We start from the raw sequence: 27,365 nt of genomic DNA, 5'->3' as shown, positions 1-27,365 counted from the left end.
AACACATTTGTTCGCCTCTCCCTGCGGACGATCTTCATTGATTCTCAGGACAAATTAAACTTCTCAAATGAATTATTTTGTGGTTCTCTTCACTGAAATTCAGGTCAAACGTTACCATGTAAACACCATTCCCCATGTCCCCGTTTACGTGTACATTGCATAGGTCTGTTCCTCATAGACAGCACAAAGTCTATCAGTAAAAACACCTTTTTTTTTTTTTTCTTAGTTCAACAACTTGCAAAATGCATTTCTTTTAAAATATAGGACATGCCAGTGCAGTCCTGTTAAAAAGTAATGTATTACCTCCCCAGCGTTTTCCACAAAGCAGAAGTCGCCCCTACAGGTTTAGATTGGCATTGTAGGGAGAGATGCATCAATAAAGTTGCCCAAAGCAAGAAATATAACTGACATTAACACCCCTTTCACACACACACAAGACCCTGGAAATACACGGCTTCGCCTCAGGTCTATTAAACCAGGCCTCAACCTTGTCTCAGCTGCAAACCCCCTTTCACACTACACCAAAAACCTGGGAATTCCCGGGTCGAACGTGTTCACACTTTCACGGTAAACCCGGTCTTCCCTGGAATTTGGTGTGTGAGGACTCTGCTGCGTGTGCTCCCTGTCATGTGGTCCTACGCCTGTAGTGGATGTCATCTGCAGACGCACCAAACAGCCAATCAAACACTTTTCTGAGCAACCTCATGAGAAAAACCCTGGTCACGAACTTCAACTCGGGTAGTTTTTGTTCACCCAAAACCTGGGTCGATGCACGTGGACAGGAAAAAGCCACAGTGTTTGTGGCATAATGTGTGAAAGGGATAATCTAGCACAATCTTTGAAATTACAGAAGCTAATAGATTACTTTGGTCAAATACTCTACCTTATCTCTCCCCAATGTGATAGAATACAGGACAAAATTAAGAGACCACAGTCTGTTAAACTGCTGTGACATTACTCCCATGTGTCTGAATCCAGCAAATCAACACAAGTCTGCAAACCTGACAATCTATACCTGTCTGTGCAGACAATGAAGCAACTCCCCCTTAACATGGCAACCTGCTGCAAAGAGCATCTAGTCTCCAATCCTTCAAGCGATCCCTGAAAACTCACCTCTTCAGGCAAGCTTATCAAATTCCAGAACCTCCCACATAACCTTCATAGCTTCCATATCTAATTACATCTCCTTTTTACAGTCCACACACAATCTCACACATTGTCTTTCTCTCACATCCTCCTGATATTTGGTCGACATTCCTGTGTGACTGGATCATGCAGCCAACCACGAAACTGTGCATTCTGGCTGGACCAAATGCAATATATAGCACCTATCCTTGTGTATCAATGCCTATTTCCCTATAGATTGTAAGCTTGCGAGCAGGGCCTTCCTACCTATATATCTGTCTGTTATTACCCAGTTTTGTTCTATTAATGTTTACAATTGTAAAGCGCAACGGAATATGCTGCGCTATATAAGAAACTGTTAATAAATAAATAAATAAATAAATAAATAATGAAGAGCCATGGATAAACACATCTGTCATTTTGTGTCTAATAAAACACATTTGCTGTATAATTATGTCAAATAGTGCTTTTATTTGCTCCTTAAAGTGCACCCACTGCCATTGTGCAATGGAGGCAGCCATTTTGTGTGCTGAACCAATATTCGTGTGATGGACCTATGGACTGACATATCCCAGTGATGTCACTGATACCTAGTGAAGTATTAAATTACCGGTTCGGCCGATTATATGGGTTTCACATTACATTATACTCCCTTAAAATCACTTTGCAAGGACGGCTAGCTGTGTCGCATTGCGTTCTACCTCATGGATTACCTTGTTCTGTGTTCCGGGAGCGGAGGGCAAAGTGCCAGGGAAAGCAGATACGCACTTCTTCCCTAAACACCGACTGTCCGTCTCAATGTCTTCGTAAGGATTTTCCTTCGATGGGGGGTCTACCAAAATATAAAAGATCAGTGAAACAACATTTTTATACATTTGCGGGCATATCTATCAAACAATATTTGAGGAGTATCCCCCCACAACACACATTTTTGTGGGGTACCCACAAATATTAAAGATTCCCAAACGTATCTATCCGGGACCGCAGCAAATAATAACCCCCGGTGTCTATGGAGGCTACTAAAATGTCACATTTACCATGCTGGGTCCCTGGAGGCCATTTTTGGTAAAGGCCAGCAATTTTTATTTTCTTCTTACTGTAATAACAGCAACGAGAAACTATAATTACCGGGATCAAAGCCAATGATAAATAACTAGGCCCCTTAGATACGCTTTACGCCAAGGATCTATATAGTAAGTCACATTTCAATCCATAAGGAAAAATAAATATTGGGAGATCAGTAACACGAGGCTACGTCATAACACAACGTACATCTCACACATCAAACGTCTGGGAACCAATCACAGGGTTCAGTTGGTGTGTATAGTAAAAATCTTATTCATTTTAGTAAACGTACTACCACCAAAAGCCCTGGCAGTAAGCTTATAAAATAGTCAGTAAGAATGTCACCCAGAGCCGTAACTAGACTATTTGGTGCCCTGTGCCAGAGAGAGCATCAGCCCCCCTCCATTTTTTAAGCAGAGACATAAGATAGTGCACCTGATAAAGGGCCATGGCCTGATGGGGAAGGGCCAGGGAAGAGATAGGGGAGGCCAGGAGATGCTGGGGATAAATAGGGACATAATATAGTGCACCTGAAAAAGGGCCATGGCCTGATGGGGGAAGGGCCAGGGAAGAGATAGAGGAGGCCAGGAGATGCTGGGGATAAATAGGGACATAATATAGTGCACCTGAAAAAGGGCCATGGCCTGATGGGGAAGGGCCAGGGAAGAGATAGGGGAGGCCAGGAGATGCTGGGGATAAAAGAAGAGGAAGCTACAAGTGAGAATGATAACAGGAAAATTGACAGGCCCAAACAGCGCCCCCTGCCCTGTGCCGTGGCACGGGTCGCTCTACCCCTGATGTCACCTGTCACATGAAAGTGCTGCCATACAAGAGTTTTGGATCATTTGCTTGTGGAAAAGTGCTGGTCTTCATGGCACTCCAATGGCTCTGTACTGACAGACTGGCATGGGGGGTATGGGGGTCACTCACTGCCACATGAGCAGGATTATGCTCTGAAGGCGCTGCATGCAATATAATTTTCTGAATATAATTGCTCCCATGTGACAAGGGATGAGTGTTCCCCATTTAATACAACGTGCAAGATAGATGCAATCTGAGGGCCTGATTCAGCAAGGAACGCACAGGAAAGAACGCACGCACCCGTCCGCCCGCTTCGAGAACATGCTAATCAATACATACGCATGGAGACTCCAGGACAAGATGCAGACGCCCTGCGGCATATTAAGCCGCCATCTCCCTTTACTCACAGCTGGATCAGTACGCAAGATAGCGTAAACATCGGTAACATCGAGAACCATCGGACCCATTAGCATAACAGTGGTTGATCTAACCTGCCGCAGGATTTTTGCCCCTTCCTGTGTACAGCTTATGGTATGGCTGCGTATGCCGCCGCACTGCCCTTATTATGCTCGCCCCTATAACGGCGTCCCAATGCACTGGCACGTCTGCAATCGCCCGACCCCCCCACACACACACACACACACGTCACCACCCACAAACGGCACTTCCTGTCAATCACTCTGTCTTGGGTCTACGTAGCCTCTGCTCACGCAGTTCCCATCGCGGTTGGTAGTTCACGCACGCCCAGTGCGATGCATAAGCACGCACAGTGCGGAAACATCGGCCAAGTGCGTGCGTTCCCTCGCATTCCTTGCCGAATCAGGCCCTCTCAATAGCGTTTCAAGCTCCAATGTGACATCACCATGTATTATTATTTATTTATTTTTAAACTTACCATAAAGCGCTGTTGAGTATACTGATGCTATATAATTGGTACTAATAACATTTAAAATGTGCATTAGTAAACTTATGCCTGTAAACTAGCCCTTACTATACAATAGCTGCTAATATATAACCTATTGCAGCCACAATGTTCTGCTCCTCAAGTTACAAAAGCTGGGGCCGAAATAATTAACAGACTAACAACATTTTTCTTCACCATTTCCTACATTTATCTTAGGCCTGTGATAGTCAGCCTGATACACTTCAGGGTCCACACAGGCGTCCCTCTATCCTTCCCAAGGGCCGCCCGTCACATCGGATCTCATTAGGAAGGTAGAGCGACACATTAAATTAATGAAAGAGACACCTGTCTGTTATATCACATCTGCAGGCATTCTAAACAAGTGTAACAAGCCCTAAAGCTGCATACACACACAACGATTTTGTTACCAACGATTTTATGAAAGATTTTCTGTCAGATTATCTGTCAGATTTTTTAAAGTGTAATGAACGATTTTTATGAACTACAAACGATTTTTGCATATTCCCTTAATGAAAATCGTTCAGTTGACAAGTCTGACTGAACTACAAACTACAAACGTGAACGCGCATGAACGATAATCGTTCATCATTTGACTCAGAAAGTGAACGATTTTTTCAAACGATTATCGTTAAACGATATCGTTTAACGATAATCATTAAAAAAATTGTTGTGTATGTATGCAGCTTTATGGAGCGTACACACGGTCAGATTTGTCAGACTTGTCAGATTTGTCAGATGAACGACTGAACGATTAAACGATTTGAACGATTTGACCAAAGTTTTGAACGATTTGAACGTTTTGAACGATTGAACGATTTTTGACTGCATTAAAATGAATGGAATCGTCCAAGTCTGACTGCAAACCCATCAGATGTCAGATATCGTTATCTGACAAACGGGAACGCGCATCGTTGATCGTCCATCGTTCAGGCATGTCAGATATGAACGATTTTCCTTCTGAACGATTTTTAAATCGTTATCGTCCATATCTGAAGAAAAAATCTGATCGTGTGTATGCACCATTAAGGCTGCACACACACGTAAAGATATTCTATCCAACTAGTTGATTGGCTGGAATGAAAATCTGGTAAGGTATGGGAGTAACTGATGATCAGCAATTTGCTCCTAAATGCCAGAAAACAGATGAAAATGGTCGTTCAGACAAGTTTGTTATGGGGGGTATCCACTAAGCGATTTAAACAAGCGACTGCACGATAACGATGTCGTTATCGTGCCATCGCTTGCAAATCGCGCATGCATCGGGGATGTTTTGGACGGAAGCGACCCGCGATGCGCGTGCCCGCGGGTCACTTTCCGACATCGCCCGTACATGCAGGTCAACCTGACGATCTCGTCAGGTTCTGCATGTGCGGGGATGAGGGATGTTCCGGGACTGAACGAGTGAACGTTCAGTCCTAGCACATCGCTAGCTATACAAACGACAGCACGATTGCAATGTCGCAATCGTGCTGTTGTTTGTATATCACTAAGTGGATACCCCCCATTAAATGTTTGATCTAAACAATTTGTTCAAACAACAGTTTTTGCCCATTCTCCGGCGTTTGGGAGCAAATTGCTGATTGTCATTTGCTTTCATACCTGACCAGATTTTCATTCCAACCAATCCACTAGTTGGCTGGTTGGACACAAAATCTTTACGTGTGTACCCAGCTTAACAGACACATCGGACAATACAGCAGGTAGGAACTGGAGGCCGCAGGTGGAGGGGCCTGTTGCCCAATCAATGCCCTTGGTTATTAAATTTAAAACGTGGGGAAAACAGGAGCAGCACATGATCACACAGCTGAAATGAAACCAGTCGCAGTGTGTCCAGACAGGCTGCTCTGTAAACTCTCAGTCACCTCGGTGAATCACACACACGACATCCCCACTGAAACTTTTTGTTTCCTTTTAGCTGTCGCAAACTTAAAATTTCTGACTTGCTGAACTCTCGATTTTGTTATCTCTGTGCTGAGGGCACCTTGTGACGTGACTAGTCTCACCTGGCAGGTGAGGGACAGGGTTTTCTAGGTGCTTAGCAGAGAAGATCGCACTACACTGAATAAATACACCCTGTTTTCCTATACCTGACACCCCCTCCCCCCAATATGTTTTAGGTCTCACCTTTCTTCCTCGCCATAGTGCACCTCATGCAGAATCTCGCCTGCTTGTCACAGGTACAGGAAGTGAAAGAGCAGATAGGGAAATTAGACACCGTTTACAGGGGAGGGACACGGATTAATACTGATAGAAGTAGGGGAGGGCTGTGTCTCTGGGTCTGCATCCTGTTAGCACAGGGTTAGGCAACCTGTGGCTTCCCAGCTGCTGTTTAATGCCGGCCTATTGCTTTAAGAATGTGGCTGGTGGTAATACTGATGGTGGTGGTGGGATAGCAGTAAGCTTGCTGACTCTGGGGCTACTAATCCGGACATACTGTATGCAGTCATCTGCATGTGGCTTCATATGAAATGTCGCAACCCCGTAATATATTATGTCATAACCTGCTGTAATAATAAAGGTGCGTACACACACAACGATGTAAGTAATGAACGATTTACGTTCAGTTTTTCCCTTGAAAAAGTGAACGAAAATCGTTTTACAAAGTAGCTGGTTTTACTTTACATAATAAACGATTTTCTGTGTGTTGAAGGAAAAATGTTGCAACTTCTATTGAAAATCGTTCAGTTGGCCAGTCTGACTGAACTACAAACTACAATCGACAAACGTGAACGCGCATGAACGATAATCGTTCATCGTTTTACACTGAACGATTTTTTGAACGATAACGACGGCGTTATAGTTAAATCGTTCAAAAAATCGTTGTGTGTGTACGCATAAAGCTGCATACACACACGATTTTGTTACCAACAATTTTATGAACGATTTTATGAACGATTATCTGTCAGATTTTTTAAAGTGTAATGAACGATTTTTTTGAACTACAAACGATTTTTGCATATACCCTTAATGGAAATCGTTCAGTTGGTCAGGCTGACTGAACTACAAATGATATCGTTATTGATAATCGTTCCAAAAATCGTTGTTTGTGTATGCACCTTTAAGCTGCATACACACACAACGATTTTTTGAACGATAACCGTTCATGCGCGTTCACGTTTGTAGTTCAGTCCGACTTGTCAACTCAACTATTTTCATTAAGGGAATATGCAAAAATCGTTTGTAGTTCCAAAAAATCGTTCATTACACTTTAAAAAATCTGACAGATAATCTGACAGAAAATCGTTCATAATATCGTTGGTAACAAAATCGTTGTGAGTTTATGCAGCTTTATGGAGCATACACACGGTCAGATTTTTCTTTTGAACGATTTTGCTAACGATTTACTCAACGATTTGAACGATATCTGAAGAAAAAGAACGATATCTGACAAATCTGACTGAAAACATGTCAGAAGTCAGATATCGTTCTCTAACAAACGTGAATCGTTCATCGTCCATCGTCCATGCTTATACACATGAACGATTTTTTCATCAGATTTGAACGATTGAACGATTTTTAAAATCGTTACCATTCAAATCTGATGAAAAATCTGACCGTGTGTATGCACCATAAAGCTGCATACACACACAACGATTTTGTTACCAACGATTTTCTGACGATTTTCTGTCAAATTATCTGTCAGATTTTTTAAAGTGTAAAGCGTACACACGGTCAGATTTGTCAGACTTGTCAGATTTGTCAGATGAACGATTGAACGATTAAACGATTTGAACGATTTTACCAAAGTTTTGAACGATTTGAACGATTTGAACGATTTTTGACTGCATTAAAATGAATGGAATCGTCCAAGTCTGACTGCAAACACATCAGATATCAGAAATCGTTATCTGACCATCGGGAACGCGCATCGTTGATCGTCCATCGTTCAGGCATGTCAGATATGAACGATTTTCCTTCAGATATGAACGACTGAACGATTTTTAAATCGTTATCGTTCATATCTGAAGGAAAAATCTGATCGTGTGTATGCACCTTAATGAACGATTTTTTTGAACAATAAACGATTTTTGCATATTCCCTTAATGAAAATCGTTCAGTTGGTCAGTTGAACGCGCATGAACGATAATCATTCATCGTTTTAACTTAGAAAGTGAACGATTTTTTCAACGATTGAAAGATAAACTATATCGTAAACGATAATTGTTCAAAAAATCGTTGTGTGTGTATGCACCTTTAGTCAGGGTTTATTTGTTATTTAACTTTCTATAGATGATCAGTAAATATGTCTTTCTGCACAGGGCGCTACCCTTCCGGCAAATTTGAGTTTGTTTATTTATTTATGCGGTTATGCCAACTGGTTATTATGCATATGTGAATCAATATGGCCCACACATCCCAATGCCATAGTCCTGGTGTCTCTTCTAATTTAAAAAAGTCTATTAGATATTTTAGTATATTTGTATTAGGCAAGCAAACATCTATATATAACAGTAGACAGTTATTAACAGTATGCATGAGGGTATATTTGACACCCACATTATTGGGAGAGAGAAGGGAAAGAATTTAGGGGACCTGTGAGTGGGTCGTCTGATGCAAAAATTATTACTACTAAATACTAATACCCCTTTTACACCAGAGCTAAAACCCGGTTATTGCTGGATCTACCCGGGTTGCAGCTCAGTGTAAAAGGGTCCCTGAAAAGTAACCCGGGTCAAGTGACCCAGCAATCCAACCCAGGTAGCTACCAGGGTCAGACTCAAGGTTGGACCCAGGTAATGGTGCTGTGTAAACAGCGTAACCCGCCGTTATCCGACCTGGGTCATGCCTAAAATTACCTGATTGGTGGTTGTGGAGCAGTCACCTCCCACTTTTTATGACCTCACAAGTTTAGCTGAGCAGACCTTGGTTCAGTGTGAACGGGGAATAACCCAGATCGATGGTGCTGTGTAAATGGTGTCTGACCTGGGTTTGGAACCATGTCTGAAAACCCAGGTCGGACCCGAGTTTTTGGTGGAAAAGAGGTATAACCAATTAAGAGCCGTATTCAATTTGAGCCGAGCCGCGATACTTTTTGGCAGCCCGGACTTTTCGCCTACTTCGCCTATTTTATAGGCGGAAAAATATCGCGCACGTGCCTATATTCAATTTGAAAGTACGCGAAAACGGGACCCGGCGAAACTTGAACAGGCGGAAAGTACTGTCAGATTTGGGGAAATCAGCCTGACACCCCCCAAAAGATGCTCTGACATGGGGGTTCCCTATGATACCCCCCGATTTGGCTCGCTGAAGGTATTTGGTGTTTTTAAACGGGCTCAATAGCTGCTAAATAGCGTTTTTGTATACGTGGTGCAGAATAGTATTCAGGAGTATTTTTTGCAGAAAATAACTTATCCCAGCAAATTTGAAAATGGGGTCAGCATATTTAAAAGTTGCTAAAGTGCATTTTAAAAAATCATGAAAAATTAATCTACCGCAAGCCCCTGCAATCAAAAAAACACTTGGGGCATACTTAGGGACCCCCCCCCCCCCCAGAGTCAAGTTCGCTAGTTTTTAACTTTGTACCCCAACTTTATTTTTTCGCCCCCTTTTTCAAAGTCATTTTTTGGGGTGTCCTTAAGTGTTTTTTTTTTTTAAATTTTGGCACAGATTACCTTTGGGGGACTGTCTGAAGGCTGCACGGGGGTTCCTGCAACGTTGCACCCCAAAACCCCAATTCTGCACTTTTTTCTGCCTGCTATTCATAGGCGAAACTTTTTTGACTATTACATTGCATTGACTTTCCGCCTAGACAGAAAGTCTTTCAAATTGAATACGGGGTAAAAGCAAAACAGGCGAAAATGACGTCATCGGCGAAAAAGTATCGTGGATCCGAACTTTTCGCCTCAAATTGAATACGGGCCTAAGTAGATATTGAGTATCATTCTTTATTTTTGGCCTAAAATTCTAAACTATGCTGTTTTCTGATGCCGGAAAAGTATTTGAAGCAGAACTTCTATTCTAAAGAATGTAAAAGAAAGAAGTTTAAAAAAACATTATATATATATATATATATATATATATATATATATATGAGAGAGAGAGAGAGAGATTCTAGCAAACGGCAACCACTTACTGTAGGTTTTAGCTTTCCGTCGTCTCTCGCTGTCTGCTATAATTAGTATACAACAGGATGTGCAGCAGTATCATTATTTAGAAATATCTGACCTATATCTACTTTAGGCGACCTTCAGCTCCTCAGACGTTAGTTTAAAAATGTTCTAGTAACTCTGATGATGGGCAGATTTGCTGGGAGTTGTAGTTTCACCTTCTAACGTTCCATTTATGTCGCCATCAGCATTTACGTCCTCACGCGTTTTTTACAGTAATTAAATGAGTGCAGGGTTATGCAGTCAGTGCTAAATTAAGGAGCAGACTAATAACCATATTTTTGCCCCATTAACCATTCATATAAGACGTTTTATTTAGAGCAGAACATCTCTGGAAACACTGAATCATACTTTCCTAATTTTCTGAAATAGCCAGAATTTTAGGTAGATCTCCCGAAACTCATGAGACAGTAGACCAGATAAGTGGGTGGTCCAGGGGCTCTGTGATGCGTTTCGTGGTGAACCAATTTACAGTACCCTTCCCCCACACCTGTCACCTGGGCCTCCTGCCAGTGTTTTCCCGCCTCCCTTCGTTTGCCAAATGTAGGGTATATTTACTAAAGTGCGGGTTTTTAGAAGTGAAGTTGTTGCCCCCAGCAACCAATAAAGATTCGGGAAGCCGACGGTCTAAATCCCGACCGCCGGCTTCCAGACTTTATAATCCCGGCGTGGTACTAATGACAGGCGTCGAAAACTGGACGCCTGTCATTAACCAGACGCCGGAAGACCAACGCCCGGCATACCGAACGAAGGCAAACCGGGCGCCGGGCGCGGGCAGCCGCGGGAAGGGGGGGGTTTAGGTTTAGGGCTCCCGGGGGGACTTAGGGTTAGGCACCCCCCCCGGGTACTTAGGTTTAGGCACTTAGAGGTGGGATTAGGGTTAGGCACTTTGGGGGAGGTTAGCGTTAGGCACCCCTAAGGGAGGGTTAGAGTTAGGTGGGGGGAATTAGGTTAGTGATGCTTACCTTAGGGACGATCTGGATTTTCAGCCTTGCCGGTCTGCCGCTGTCGTAATACCTACTACACCCCAGATTCTACTTATCATTTATCTAGCACCTTCTAGAAGATGATAGATAGATAGTTAGATAGATAGATAGATAGATAGATAGATAGATAGATATGAGATATATAGACAGATGTGAGATAGACATGAGATAGATAGATAGATAAATAATGAGATAGATAGATATTAGATAGATATGAGACAGATAGATCGATAGATAGATAGATATGAGATAGATAGAGAGAAATATGAGATAGATAGATAGATATAGATAAATATGAGATAGATAGAGATAGATAAATATGAGATAGATATTAGATAGATAGATAGATAGATAGATAGATAGATAGATAGATATGAGATAAGATAGATAAATATGAGATAGATAGATAGACAGATAGATAGAGATAGATAAATATGAGATAGATAAATATGAGATAGATAGATAGAGATAAATATGAGATAGATAGATAGAGATAAATATGAGATATGAGATAGATAGAGAAATATGAGATATATATGAGATAGATAGATAGATAGATAGATAGATATGAGATAGATATATATGAGATCGATATGAGATATTACATATATATGAGATAGATAGATAGATAGCGATAGATAAATATGAGATAGATATTAGATAGATAGATAGATCTTTCATGTTCCCCATCAACAGAATAGCACAATACTCACACGTACACACTGTTCCCACACACATGTACAAGAAATTCACATGTCCATATTTACATGACAGGAAGAACATTTTTTCTTTTTTTCAAACAGGAGGTTTAACAAGAACCAGCCAAGTGCTCAATACAATAAATTCCTGTTTAGATAATGTCTCAGGGGAACACAGGTTTGGGTTTAGTGCTGTTTATTTTGGTTTCGGAGCTGTAATGGGATGCTGTGCTGTCTTTTATTTTTTTTCTGTTTAAGTTTCTCAGTGGACTAAAAAGTAAAAAAAAAAAAGCCAGGAGGATCATTTTGTACAAGATCCCATTACCCATCAGTGCTGCAGAGCCAGACCGGGGCAGAGGAGGGAGCGTCATACTGTGAGAGTAACTACTATGTCAGGACCATGACTCTTGGGTAACACTTGCTTTTTTTTAATGTTTTTATTTATTTATTCTTTCAATGCCATATTCTCGGATGCCAGCCCTTCTATTATTCCACAGGTATTTAATGCAAATCAGAGGGAGGAGCTACATTTAGCTGTAATCCTAGCAGTGAAAACATAAAGTTCCCCCTTTTCCCTATAGCAATACAAGGGTAATAAGGGGAAAAAAAGGTTTATTTTAGCAAAATATATTTACTAAGCTTAGATAGAGATAAAGTGTACAGAGATAAAGTACCAACCAATCAGCTCCTAACTGTCATTTTTCAAACACAGCCTGCGGAATGGCAGTTAGGAGCTGATTGGCTGGTACAGTACCCATATTTGATGGTTAAATAGTTGGCAGTTTGTTACTATTTGAAAATGAAAGGACGGTTTTATAATATACACAGGTATATATTTAATTTTCGTCATATGGATATTACTTAAAGACATCTGCCTTTCAAGAATGCAAACTATAAATTCACTAGTGATATCACATAAGTACTCTCATGTCACTTGTGATATCACAGAGGTACTATCATGTCACTGGTGATATCAGAGGTACTCTCATGTCACTGGTGATATCAGAGGTACTCTCATTTCACTGGTGATATCACAGAGGTACTCCCATGTCACTAGTGATATCATAGTGGTACTCTTATGTCACTAGTGATATCACAGAGGTACTCTCCTGTCACTAGTGATATCACAGAGGCACTCTCACGTCACTAGTGATATCATAGGGGTACTCTCTCATGTCACTAGTGATAACACAGGAGTATTCCTATGTCACTAGTGATATCATAGTGGTGCTGTCATGTCACTAGTGATGTCACAGAGGTACTCTCATGTCACTAGTGATATCACAGGAGTACTCCCATGTCATTAGTGATTTTACAGGTGTACTCTCAGGTCACTAGTGATAACACAGAGGTATTCCCATGTAACTAGTGATATCATAGTGGTACTCTCATGTCACTAGTAATATTACAGATGTACTCATGTCACTAGTGATATCACAGAGGTACTCCCATGTCCCTGGGTAACTATTGACATTCCAGAGGTATTCTCATGTCACTAGTGATATCACAGTGGTACTCTCATTTCACTAGTGATTTAAAAGAGGTATTCCCATGTCCCTGTGTCACTATTGATATCACATGGGTGCACCCATGTCCTCATGTCAGTAGTGATATCACAGGGATACTCCCATCATGTCACAAGTGATATCACAGAGTTATTCCCATGTCCCTGTGTGACTATTGACATCACAGGAGTACTCCCATGTCACTAGTGATATCACAGAGGTACTCCAATGTCCCCATGTCACTAGTGATATCACAGAAGTAGTCCCATGTCACTAGTGATATCACAGAGATAGTCCAATATCAGCGTGTCACTAGTGATATCACAGAGGTATTTCCATGTCACTATAGACATCACAGAGTTGTTCCAATGTCATAGTGATACTATAGAGGTACTCTCATGTTATTAGTGAAATCATGGAGGTGCTTTCAAGTCACTAGTGATATAAAAGAGGTACTCTCATGTTACTAGAGATATCACAGAAGTGCTCCCATGTTGCTGGTGATATCACATTGGTGCAAACACTCTCATGTCCCATGTATGTATTCTTTCATACAGTACATATTAAATCAAACATTGATACAAATTTTAAAAGTAAACATATCATATTTATTCTGTACCTATAAAATCGCCCTACTCTTACCTAAGATGTCTTCATAGACGTTTTCTTCGGATAAAGTGCGTGTAAGGGCCAACTTGGTCTGTGCGTACCAGTCTACTCGGCCATTTTCTGACGACTGTAGTAAATCTTCAAATTCATATGACTTCCTGGTATTCAGAGAGAAGTTGTGTTAGGAAAGATTAACCGTTAGCGTCTCATCACACCGAAGACGCCTATATCTGTTACACTGAAAATGAAAATGTATAGTGCATGTTTCCCGCAGGACAAAACTGGCTCTACAGGAAGAGATAATGATGAGACATGGCTGTTACATGACATGGCAAAATATATTTATACTGACATATCGGCCACAAGAAAAGGTCATTATACATCAGATGTTTCTTCAGAAAACAGTCAGACCTTCTCTCACCCACTTCACTGTCGTATATAGAATGCGGGATGTCTTCAAGATTTCATATATTTTATTTTAACAATTTAACATATATTTTATTTACATTAATAGTCTGTTATAGTTCTACTTAAGTATTGGTACAGCCACTTTACATTAATAGTCTGTTATAGTTCTACTTAAGTATTGGTACATCTAATGGACATCGGGCCTGACTCACTATGGATTGCTATTCTCTGTATACTTGGCCAACATAGAGAAACAATCGGTAACATCGGGCAGTTAATGAAGTTCAGACCTCACTCGGGAATTGCTTACTTCAGCGCACGCTATGAGGCCTCAGGCGGCCTCTGGTATAGCAGTGGCTAATCTATGCACGCCCATGCAGCGGCATTTAAACGCACTGGCGCGCCTGCGTTCGGCCATCACCACCTACAAACGGCACTTCCTGTCAATCGCTCTGCCATGGGTCTGCGTAGCCTCTGCGATCACAGTACCCATCGTAGTGGCTAGTTTGCGCACACACATCGCGATGCATACACATGCCCAGAATGCAACAATCGACCGATTGCGTGCAAATGCGTTCCTTGCTGAATAAGGCCCATAATCAACTCCCTCAGTTTAATTGTCCATCGACCACCTCGCCATCTCTTCTATACCGTAAGTCCGTTGTCTTGGATTTATCTTTGACTATGAGCTCTCCTTCAAACCCCAGATTCAGGACCTCATTCAGAGTCGGTTGGCGCTCGTAACCGACTCGATGGTTTGGCCTGCGCATGCGCAGCGGCCGCACTGCGCGTGCGCAAGCCCCGGAGCGACAGAGAAACTCTGTCGCACCGGAGCTTTAGGTAGGCAGGCCGGCGGGGTGGTTTCCAAAACGGAAACGCTTGCTGATTTGTGGGCAGCCGCACTGACATCATCAGTGATGTCAGTGGGGAGCTTCCTGCTCCATCAGAGCAGAAAGCTCCCTGGGGCTTACGAGTGCCCAGACCCTACCCTAGGGTCTGGTCGTAAGCCCCGATGGTTGCGATGGTGATCACCATCGCGACCATCAACCTGGTCGGTCGTTAAGCTGTGGGTAGTAACCCACAGCTTAACGATCGACAAGGAGGAGGCCGTTCAGGATGCAAGCGGCCGCCGTGATTCTGTGCGACCGCTTGCATCTAACGACCGCCTCTGAATGAGGTCCTCAGTCCCTTCAAGTCTTGCTGCTTCCACCTGGTCATCTCTAGGCAGGATTACTGCAATCTCCTCCTATCTGGTCTCCCTGACTCCCACCTCTCTCCACTCCAATCTGTCCTCAATGCTGCTGCTCGGCTCATCTTCCTCTCCAAACGTTCTACATCTGTCTCCCCTCTCCTACAAGCCCTACACTGGCTCCCCTTTCCCTTTCAGAACCCAATTCATACTCCGTCCTCACACTCACTTACAAAACCCTAGACCAATTCTCTCCCCCCTATATCTCCGACCTCCTCTCCCTCCATACTCCTGCCTGCTTCACCCTGCCGAAAAACTGCCACCTCTCCTCCTGATGACCTCCTCCCATTCCTGCCTACAAGACTTTGCACGTGCTGCTCCCTACCACTGGAGCTCCTTCACCCTATCAGACTTTCCACTTCTCTCCAAAGGTTCAAACGCGCTCTCAAGACCCACGTCTTTATCAAAGCCTCTTAGCTCTCTTCCTATCCCACCACTCCATGCTCCTTGCTCTCTGTCTCTCCACTCTGTATCAACCCTGTCTATTTGCCTCTCTGCTTTAGAATGTAAGCTTTCACGAGCAGGGCCCTCTACCTTCATGTGCTTTTCCTTTCCTCGCTGATACCATTATCTCCTCACTGTCAACAATGGCACAGAACATTTGGGTTCACACGGAGCTGCTTTTGTGAGTATTAAGACGTCATATGCAGCAATTGTTATAGAGCTTGTATCCCATGTTCTGCAATGTTATGTACTGTTAGTGTTTTACACTTTTTCTTGTTTTGTTTGCACGGTTTCTGCTTTTGTACTTTAAAAGGCGCTGTGGATCCTTTGTGGCGCTACATAAAGGATAATAATCCCTGTTCTTCCTTAGCCTTGACAAGAAGTAGGATGGATAGAGTGGAAGCAACTCCTACCCCAGGGTATATATGGTACCAGGTTGTGCTCTCTCCCATCTATAAATACCAAAACCCACCAAGCACTGGTGGCAGAGTAGTAACGAGGGTCCCATGGCATAGAGATTGGCATGTGATTACTTATGAACTTCCTTAACCGTCCCATTCTGGGCAGCAGAAATAAAACAAGTCTACATAGTGACGCAAGGATTTATGGCTGCATGAACCCGTAAGGAATAGAAGAATGCATTTTCCCTCTTATGCTCTCACTTCCATAAAAAGAGCCATTTAGTATTAACCATTTCAGGATTCCAAAAACAGCATCTCTTCCTTCAAATTTTCCCGCATGAAACAAAAGTATATGATAATTCGATGCGTTACGTAAGCCATTTTATGCAGCATTTATAGAGTAAAAGAGTTATCTAGTCTCACCCATCCGCAATGGAGCTGAACCTGTGCCCTAATTTGGACTAATTTGCCAATGAGTTGCCTGAGTCATTGAGGGAGGCCTTAGCAAATATTTTTCAAGAGATGATATGTGGTGTCACTAATCTCATGTGAAAATTAGGCCGGTGAAGTACCTGCAATGCCAGGTGTGTCAGGAGATCAGCCCAGTCAGGGGGGTGGAGGAGAGCACAGATCAGGTAGATGGAAAGTTTGAACTAGTTACTTTGAGCCACTGGTGGAACTACAGAAACAGTGTAGCCAAGCGACCTTGTAATTTTATATGGGCACAGATCCCCCTGATGAATGCTTCTGTTGCTATTACTCCCTGCTGAATGCTACTGTTGCTATTACTCCCTGATGAATGCTACTGTTGCTATTACTCCCTGCTGAATGCTACTGTTGCTATTACTCCCTGCTGAATGCTACTGTTGCTATTACTCCCTGATGAATGCTACTGTTGCTATTACTCCCTGATGAATGCTACTGTTGCTAATACTCCCAAACACTATTCAGATATTCGCGCAAACTTCCAATGTTAATTAATCTGCGCAAGCGTCTGAGTCGCACCGTGCATGTACTTATAGAGTCGCAGTGCAGAATTGGACGCACAGTAGCAGAATTGTATTGGGGCGTTCCTGGGTGGGGACTGGAAGGTAACGGGGGAGGCTAATAAGAAGCACGGAGATGATGCATTTGATGGTAGTCTCGCTGGCGCTTTGTGAGCGTGTAGCTGGAAGCGGTTGCGCACACAGAGGCTCTTCCGCTCACATAGAAGGATATACCATAGGGCAGGTGCATGTTTTGGTGGTGCGACCGATGATGGCGTCTATGGGCACTGACAGTGGGCGTCTCAGCCCTTGCACATTGGGGTGCGCGGATGTGCACCAGGAAAGGACTTTGTAGGAGAATTAGCATAAAGATCAAGTTGCATACATAGGACCTTAGTGGTCTATGGCCCCGATTCATTACGGATCGCAACTGCGATTACGCGCGCTATTGGCCGATTGTTGCGTTCTGCGCATTCATATGCATTACTGTGCGTGTGCGCGAACTGGCCACTGCGATCGAGACTGCGATCGCATTGTCTACGCAGACCCATCGCTGAGTGATTGACAGGATGTGCCGTTTGTGGGAGGTGACAGGGAGGGCGGCAAAACGCGTACTGGAAGGTTAGCTATATCTGAGTAAGGTCTGACCTTGTGCAAGTGTGCATGAGGCTCTGATGGTACTCACTGTTACCGATGGTTTTGCGGTCTTGCTTAACATTACGGATGTGTGTAAGGTAAGGGGGGCTTCCCTATGTAGTCCTGCGATGGCATAGCGATCGCAATGGATTAGCATATTATCGCAGTGAGACTGCGTACGTAATCGCAGCCGCGATCGCAGTTGTGATCCGTAATGAATCAGGCCCTATATACTAAGCCTTGGAGATAAAGTACCAACCAATCAGCTCCTAACTGTCATTTTTCAAACACAACCTGTAACATGGCAGTTAGGAGCTGACTGGTTTGGAATTTTATCTCCGTCTACTTTATTTCTCTCCACGGCTTAGTACATAGATCCCTTAGTGTCAAATAGCGTTGTATTGCACAAATGTCCATGAAGTGAGATGGAGGCCGCTGTTTGCAGAACTCCACTCAATTCAGTTATTGGAGTCCAGCTGAATGTAAGAAAGATCATCACTTCAGGTGTATTGGGGAAAATGCCATTAATATTAATGGATCCGCGTCTTTCTCAAAGCATGAAAAAACCGCACACTGGGCTCGATTCTGATATTCACGCAAATGGTCAATGTTTTTCCGCTGCGCATGCGTCTGAGTAGCTACAAAGTCGCACAGTGCATGCGTGCGTACCGCAGTGGGAGCGCACAGAGTCGCGAGTATCGGTTAAGACACACGGTCTGAGAAATGTATTGTAAATGTGCTGAGCGATGGTTGGGAGGTGGCTATTCATGCGGCAAGATACACTGACTTATAGGCGCGTTATGTCGCATTACTGATTGTGAATTCGCTCACATTAGAGGCCATACAGTGATGGAGAATCTGCACCTCGCGGTGCAAGCTTCAATTATGCGTCCAATGGTGGCGCACAAAGGAGGCACCCCCAGCCCTTGCACATTCAGATGCACGCTGGTACGCCCAGGGGAAGGGCTTTACTAGCTTATGCGACGACGGCAAAAATCGCTAATGAGGTTGTAGCAGCCCACAACTGTGAATTAGCCCCATTGTGGACAGAGGGCCTGATTTAGAGCCGGACGCTATTTGCGCTCGCTCGTTCAGAAAAAGGGGCCGGCTATTTAAATTGAGCGCTCACTCTTTGCGGTCTATTGACGCCTCTATGTCTAAGCGAGCAAACGAAACATGCGCTCGCTATTTTGTAAAGACGCCCCCCTGGCCGCTCGCATTATACATCACCTCCGCAATTTCTTAGGTTAATCGAGTACATCGAAAGGCGTCTGAACTGCTCGCAGTGCTTGTGGTTGGATTTTCCTACGGCAATCATGCGAACAGTTCAGGCTAAGAAACAACCAAGTGACGTGGTCGATGACGCTGCTTTGTTAATTATGCACACCCTTAAAACGTCCTTTTTGACCGTTTGGCATGCCTGCGTTCAGATCTCCACTCCCCGTTTTCAAGCACCTCCCCTGTTACCACCCACACGCCTCATCCTGTCACTCAAATTAGCAGGCACTCGCTATTTTGCGAGCGCTCGATTTCCAACCGCAAAGACTGGTTGGCGCATGCGCATTACGACCCATATGCATGCGTAGTTGTGCGAACATCGCTCGGAGCGAACGAGCGGCCGCTTACAATCGGCTCTGAATCAGGCCCAGACTTGGACATCACCCACTGAAAACTATAACAATAGCCACTGATAGTGTAGGATAAATAGCCTAAACAAGAGGCAATGAGCCCAGAACATATTGAATTGACCCAATATATATTTCTGACAATAAAAATTATGTTTCATTTCCTTTCCATGTCAGTATCACACCACATCAGTAAATAAGACAGTAAAATAAAAGTACCTATGGTCTCCGTTATTTCTGTGTCTGCTATTCCAAAGTCTTCTGCTGACAGCTGATGGTGGTGGAGATGTGGGGAGAGGAGGTGGAGGTATACACGGAAGTGGAGGCAAGTCCCTATTCATTCTCCGTAGACCTGTTTTCTCTGGGCCCACCTCCCCTTCATGACGGAAAGTCCTTCTAGGTTTGGGTAAGGGGTTTATAGGCAGCTTCTTCTCGGGGGCGCCAGGTTCCGTATACACGTTCTCTGCATTGCTTGTCCTTCTAGATCTTCTCCCCTCCCCCACCCGGCCAAATATCGGTTCTGCGTGCTCAGGGTCTGACCCCCATTTTAACTTTGAGCCCACTCTGTTCTCCTGGTTCTCTGAGTCCAACAAACACTGCGGCGAGTAATAGGTCCCTGGCAATTGCGGCAGGCCCTCCGTTGGACCGTCCTTCAATGAACGTTCAAACCTCTTGACCTGACTCAACACCGTTGTCTGGTCCTTCTTTGTGCTTAGAACTTGCTCCTGGAGCCTTTCTGCAGCCGGGTTAGTCTCTTTCTCTGCCTTTTTCTCGACTGTTATAAAGTCTTTCCGGTCAACGTCCTTGCTGTCCATTTCCCAGCTGAACATTCGTTTGATGCCACCTTTCTGGTGGATTTTCCCGTCGTCAACATTCGTGTCACCGAAAGAGGTGCCGAAGGAATCCTGCCTCTTCACCTGTGCGGGCTCCTTCCTGTTGAGTATTGGGGACTGCATCTCTTTCTTGCCTTCAAAGACAGATATCTTATCTTTAATGCTTGATGTCTTCTTCAGTGCGATCTTTTGGGGCGACAGAGAAGTCTTGGTGTTCTCCAGCTGCTTCTTAAGGATGAGTCCTGGGTCCTTCACGTTCAGCTCCATCACTGGGTCATTTAGGATCATTTTGTTACTGAGCATGTTCTGCCAAAATCCTTTTGTATCGTAATCTTCTGGCTGGTTTTCCAGGCTTTTCAGGGGACTTTTTTCCGGGAAAAGTTCTGGATTATATTTTATTGGGAGAAGTTTCTTTAGAGCTTGATTTGTTATATTCAAGAGGAGCTGAGGGGGTTCAAGTTTTCTCCAAGTCCCAGAGTTTTCTTTACCGGCAGGCGTCACCCTGGGGTAAAGAGACACAAAGAATATTGTATTTAGTGTCATATAAATTTACTAGGTGAACTGTGCTAATTTTTCTGACATCACTGATCGAAAATAGCTAAACAAGGTCTGCTGGAACAACTAAGAGGCCTGATCTAGACTTGTACGCAAACCCAATGGCATGCGCCGAGGCCGTAGTGCGCATGTGCTGCAAAGCCACTGCGACCCCGATTGCAGTGCCCTGGACGCCGCAGCCTGGTTGACAGGCTGCTGTCGTCTGAGGGCGGAAAAGGGGCGTCGACGGTTGCCCAAAACGGAGGCGCATCACCTCCATTTTGTGGGAGCGCCAAGGCCAGGATCTGCATCTTCTGAAGCAGATTTCCTGGCCCCGGAAGAGGAGTTTTATCAGCGATGACCATGGCCATCGAGACTGGTGGTTGCCATGGTGATCTAATGCTGCTTCTTCTCAGCGTCCAGGAACTCAGGTTCTCCCCTGGTGCCAGTGGCTCCACGCCCTTGTTGTGACATTGTAACGTCGAACATCCATATAGTATTATATATAAATACTCCAACTATTTAATTCAGCCTTCAGTATATAATTATGTGTCTTTATTTGGTATGTAAATGTCCTCGTTTAACCACTTGAGCAGTTGGTTAGGGACTCAGATTAAAGGGTTAATGAACTTCGCAAACATCCACTTTTATCACTTCCTGCAGTTAGGACAGCGGAGAGGAACCACAGTTTGCAGAGAAGAAGAGGAAATCACATGGAGCATCCTCAATCGTTCAGCTCTTTAGTGTGTGAGTCAGCAGTCAGTCAGACCAAGTGAAGCCACATTGAACTCTCACATCTCCTGGCTCCCAATTCTCCATGCACAATGGAAAAAAAAAAAAGTCAAAACCCTGACTTGGTGAGGTCAAGAAACCACAAGCCGCAACAGCGGTGGAGGGTAGGGGCGGAGCAGTATGGTCTTGGACACAAATACATGGCTTGTAATCCCTTTGCCACAAGCTCAGTCTGCCAGGGACTAGTTCGGTTAGAGAGAGGTGTTTGTCTTATCGCTTTAGTTTTCTTTGTGAACTAAACTAACAACAAATTGCCCTGAAGAGCAGCGGCTTTAGTAGATAGGCCTTGGTCCAACCTCTATATTGCTCCTCTCCTGCTTTGTCCTGTAGCATTTAAATGTTTTCTGTGTTTCATTAATTATTCTTTAATGATGTTTGTCTGTCCTTCTATAAATCATTATCTCCTTTTCAAAATCTCTCTGGAGGATAGACAAGTTTGGGCTGCTAGCTGCATTAACACACTCACACTCTCAGCATATGAAGACAGAGGGAGCAATTCTGAGTTGGACACAGGGAAAGCTGTTTTTGCGCATGCATCCTGATGGTTATCGCCGGGGGACGCAGTTTGAAATTGTATGGAGAGCTATGTAATTAGGATGGACTTATCTAGGTGGTAACTAATGGGGGGGCTATCAAGTGCGGTGGTCACAGGCATGTCTGTGAGAGCGACTGCGTCTAAAGGTGCCGATGACCACTGACACCAGTGACCATGGTCCCTCGGACATTCTGGGTCTGCCATAGGTGCAATGCCCAATGGTGCAGCCGATGGCCCGCTGATAGTGTGTACTTGGACTGAGAAGGATTTCCATCAGCCGCTGCATTAACATAATGATGCAGCCGCTACTCGACTGCGTCCACCCGCAGAGTGGAGAGAAAGAGCAGAGAGCAGACAGAGCTCAGGGGGGTGTTAAAAAGACTTCTGCTCACTACATAATGTGCCTTGTGACTGTGGTTGTCATGGCAGTTATATGTAACTGCGGAAACTGTGCAGCATTATAAATAATAACAGTCTAAAGAAACAAATCAAGGAACATGGTAATTACCAAACTTTTTATATCCTGGCACAGTGATTTAAATAAAATAAAAAAACTGAAAGGAAAGAACCTAAAATATAGGTCAGGATAAGTTATCATTTTATTTTGAGTCCAGTGAAAGATTAATTACCTTTGATTTGTGACGCTGTGAATAACTAAAGTGTAATAAAGTGCAATTCCTGTAAATAGATCTGTGGCCTGGTGATTTCCCAGTTATACAACCTTATGCCAACCTCACCCTGCCTCAAAATGGGCGAGACTAAACCTGTTGATAGACAAGTCATTGGACATGTTAATACTAATTGAAATCTAAATTTCAATTAATACATTGGCAAATGCCTCACTGAGGGAGGGTGTCCTGCCCAGTTTATGCAGTTAATCATTTGTGTGAAACAGTTACTAAAACGCGTCTCTGCGCCTATTGAAATACGTCAGCACTTTCCCTTCTATGGGCCGTATTCAATTAGGAGCGAAAAGCCGTTTTCGCCCAGTTTTCAGCTAAAATTTGCCTGAAAATGTATCTCTATATTCAATTCCAGTCCGTTTTCGCCTATGCCAAAAGTCAAGGCACTGAAATAGGCGATACTTTTTCTCTACAGAATAGCAGGTAAAAAAAGTGTAAAATCGAATTTTGGGGTGCAGATGTTGGGAAACCATTCAAAACCCTTGGTACACCCCCCCCCACAAATGACAATTCACCTGAAAAAAAATACAAAATTCCAGGAACACCCCAAAAAAAATCTTAGAAATTTGGGGCGAAAATGAAAAAAGTGGGGGGACAACTTCAAAAACTAGCGAAATAAGCTTCTGTGGGTGCTCTAAGAAGGGGCCAAGTGTTTTTTGAATTGCAGGAGCTTGTATGATGGAGGAATTACATTTTTTCTAACATTTCACTTTACAGACATTAAAATAAGGTAGTACCCATTTTCAAGCACCCCAAATTTGATGGCACTACTTATTTGCTCCAAAAGTACTGCTTTATGCCATTCTGCAACACTTTTACCGAGACACTAATACTGTAGCGAGCAATTACCACCACTTAAGTACCCTAACTAGTTCAATTAGGGCTAATACTAAACTACCACAATGATTTCCGAAGTCAGCCCATCTTTTTCTGGGGTACAGAGTGATTACCCCAATTCATCATGCACTTGGGGTAATCACTCTGTACCCCGCCTAGTTCACATTGGCCGGGTCCCGTTTTCTCCTGTTTGTCAATTGAATACGGAGTAAATCGGGAGCGCACACAAAAAGTTTTCGCATCCAAAACAGGCGAAGGTGGCGAAATAATACTGGGGATAACTATCAGCTGCACGCTCAAGTCATCCTGATTACCTCAAGAAAAATACCTGGATGTATGCAAGAACACAAAATCTAATTACTTTGAGCCCTTACTTCCTTTATGCTTGTAGCTCCTATTTGAAAAGCCCAATAAAATTATAAATGTTCTTTTTGCAATCTCCCAACGTTACCAACTGCGAACTGCGTTCTTCTAAGGAAATTCCATTGGGTGCTTGGAGAAAAATAAAAGCCGCTAAAAGAAGACGACTGGGAACACGGGATAGGAGAGAACTGGAGGACAGGACGGTGAGTAAGCTCCCAGTTACCTTCAGGCATTACAATAGAATAACTATCATTTTCAGTGCAGAAAACCCATTAAAATAACTTGGTGCAAACAATTTCTCATCAGAACTGTTACTGTTTACTTGTACTCGTACCTACGGGATGGGTACGAAATACCGGTGGTCGGGATCTCGGCGGTCAGAATACCGAAGTCAGCATCCCGGCAGGGTTAGAATACCGACACTTGTCAGTCAGTATTCTAACCGTCCCTCTTGTCGATCAGTATTCCAGCCCTCCCTCTCTCCCTACCCTAACTCTTCCTCCCCGGTGCCTGACCCTAGCTTCCCCCCTAGTGCCTAAACCTAACCTCCCTCTCCCCGCACCCTAATCCTAACCCTCCCCCCTTAGTGCCTAACCCTAAACCTCCCCTAGTGGCTAACCCTCCCTCCCTCTCTCCCTCCCCTAACTCTTTCTCCCCGGTGCCTGACCCTAGCCTTCCCCCTAGTGCCTAAACCTAACCTCCCTCTCCCCGCACCCTAATCCTAACCCTCCCCCCTTAGTGCCTAACCCTAAACCTCTCCTAGTGCCTAACCCTCCCTCCAACCCAGCAACTTACCTTCGGGATGCCGGCGGTTCAGATGCTGGCACCGGGATTCTGACAGGTGTCGGGATTCCAGCACCTATGTTCTGAACGCCTGTATCCTGTCCCTTCATACCACTTCGACGCCCACGGCTGAGAACACAAAGCCCCTTCATAGTTCCCACCCCCATTGCTGCAATAATTACCGGTCCTTACCTGCGGCTAGACTGGTGTACAGCGCGATACTGATTCCTGGTCACCTCCGCTGCCCGTCTCACAGTCATTGTGTCAGCATGTGACATTGGATCCGCTCCCCTACAACACAACAAAAGCCTCACGTTATTATCTCAATGGCCTAAAACATATTTTAGTGCAAATTAGTTTTTTATTGGTTTATATTAAACCAAGAAACAAGACAATATTTTAGCTATAAATATCACAGTTTACGTGTGCAAAAGGAGTGCGGAGACAACCTAATATAAAAACATATAGCAAAAACATACAGAACAATCTCAAAATAATTCAAATCAAGAAATCCTCATAGTACTGATAAAGATAAAAAGGATGCAAAAAACTCCGTGCGTTAAGGGAAGGAAAGAAAGAGACAGAAGCGCAGAAAGAAAAAGAGGGATGGGGTGGCCTAAAACATATTTTAATGTGCGAACCATAGTTGTTTTCAAATGTAAAGAGGCAGCCAAAAAAACAGAATGGGTGAATCAAATGAAAATTTCCAAGATTAAAAACATTGTGAAATGCAATATATCCCGCTTGTATAATGATTACAATAGTTGCCATGAAATATTATGCAAAAAACACAATTTCTTTTTTTTATGAAGCATGTAGAACGCCTCACCCAGGCCTTGCAGTGAGGGATTCTGGGAGCACTGCCCTGCTCATACAACCTATGAAGACATCTTTAATGAGGTCACACCAGAGAAGCTTGGATTTGTGAAAAGGCCAAATAGGCTCCAGTCCAGGGGTATAGGGATGCAACTGTGCTTGTTGTGCACGTTATAATCATTTACACATTGCAAACATTTACCCACGGTCTGAATTACTTCCATCGATTCATGTATACAGATTAATTTTAGTGGGGTTTGTGACCACTGAGTCCTAAGATTCTGTGGTGACCCAGAGAAAGTGGCCTTGTGGAACTTTATCATTTAAATCCATATATAAACACCAACAAGACTGCTCTTTCTGTTCCACTTCAGTATAGTGCACTATAGTAAGACTTGGGTGTATATCCCGTTTAGTTCATATTACAATATCAAATCAACCACTATGGAGCCTATTCATCAAACGATAAATAGCCCACATTTAAGTTACCAAGCCATTTATCATCAGGGGTCCGATAGGACCCCCTTGGTATTCAGCAAACTCCGAAAACTGAAAGTTTTCAGAGTTTGCTTTCCCGAGAACAAGCGCCAATTTCAAACAGGGCTTGTTCTGGGATCCCCGCTCCTTCTTATAGGAAGGAGTTCCGGGGATGCGAAGAGGGATCAGAGCAGATCCCTCCACCACCTCCCCGGTGGCTGCATGCATGCGTAGCCGCGCCGACGGGGAGGAGGTAAGTAACGCAGCTACTTCTGTAGCTGCGATACTAACCGAGGGGACAGCTGCTTTTCGGAGCAATTGTCCCCTCACCGAAGTAAGGATGAATTGCTCAGGTACAAAGTATCCCTCGCAGCGAGTTTAATACTTCATCATCGGAGGCCGTACGGTTTTCGATGATGAATAGGCCCCTATATATCTACAATATTAGTGCTGTTGTTCAGGAAATCAGAGGTCGTGTGAGAAAAGAAGCCTACAGCGCTATATATTGTGTGTGTAACAAGAATACTGCACAAAGGTAGGTCTAACGAAGTTATAGAGAACAGAGAAACGCGTTAGACGGACCCTTGATACAGACCTTGGACTTTTTGCACAAGATTACACTGGTTCATTTGGATTTAAATCAAATGACTCTCTACTCTGGTCCTAATTAACTCTACCTTCTGAAGACACAGGGATATAGGAATTACCCCAGTGGGACTGCGCAGAGCTGCAGGAAGAATCTGACACCCCTGGAACCCACCTGTGTGAAGGGTATGAAATGCTGCATTTGGACATGATATAACACTTGGTAATTATAACCTACCTGCAGGTCAGGTAAAAACAACAAGCTAACCAGTGACTTTCAATACATTTATTCTCAGCACCGAGACTCTGATACATAATACATCTTTTTATTGAATGCTAGCTTTAATATTGATTTTATTTCATTTTATGCTTATTGCTTACCTATGTAATGTGAATAAATGGAATGTTTTTTTTTTTCATAGACCTACCTTTGCGCAGTATTCTTGTTACACACACAATATATTGGGCTGTTTTTACCTTTATTATTTTAGACATCATTTAAATCCATGCCTGCGAGTATAATCTCTCGTGGAATGTCTGAGAGACTTCCAAATTTC

General features: G+C 43.6%; 1 protein-coding gene across 1 annotated transcript in view; it reads right to left on the bottom strand.

Moving 5' to 3' along the window:
* The window catches only part of DENND2A (DENN domain containing 2A), a 128,245-nt gene that overhangs the window by 34,285 nt on the left and 66,595 nt on the right, over positions 1–27,365 (bottom strand). The window contains exons 2-5 of the mRNA XM_088448780.1: positions 25,123–25,221; positions 19,790–20,905; positions 13,855–13,979; positions 1,839–1,957 (exon numbers count right to left, since the gene is read on the bottom strand). Coding sequence (XP_088304906.1) covers positions 1,839–1,957; positions 13,855–13,979; positions 19,790–20,905; positions 25,123–25,208 — 1,446 coding nt within the window. The 5' untranslated portion in view covers positions 25,209–25,221. The remainder of the gene's footprint in view (positions 1–1,838; positions 1,958–13,854; positions 13,980–19,789; positions 20,906–25,122; positions 25,222–27,365) is intronic.

The sequence above is a fragment of the Taudactylus pleione genome, unplaced genomic scaffold (assembly GCF_031769625.1).
Source record: "Taudactylus pleione unplaced genomic scaffold, aTauple2 ptg000465l, whole genome shotgun sequence".
In the NCBI taxonomy this organism is placed as follows: domain Eukaryota; kingdom Metazoa; phylum Chordata; class Amphibia; order Anura; family Myobatrachidae; genus Taudactylus; species Taudactylus pleione.
This window is presented reverse-complemented; position numbering and strand designations above follow the sequence as displayed.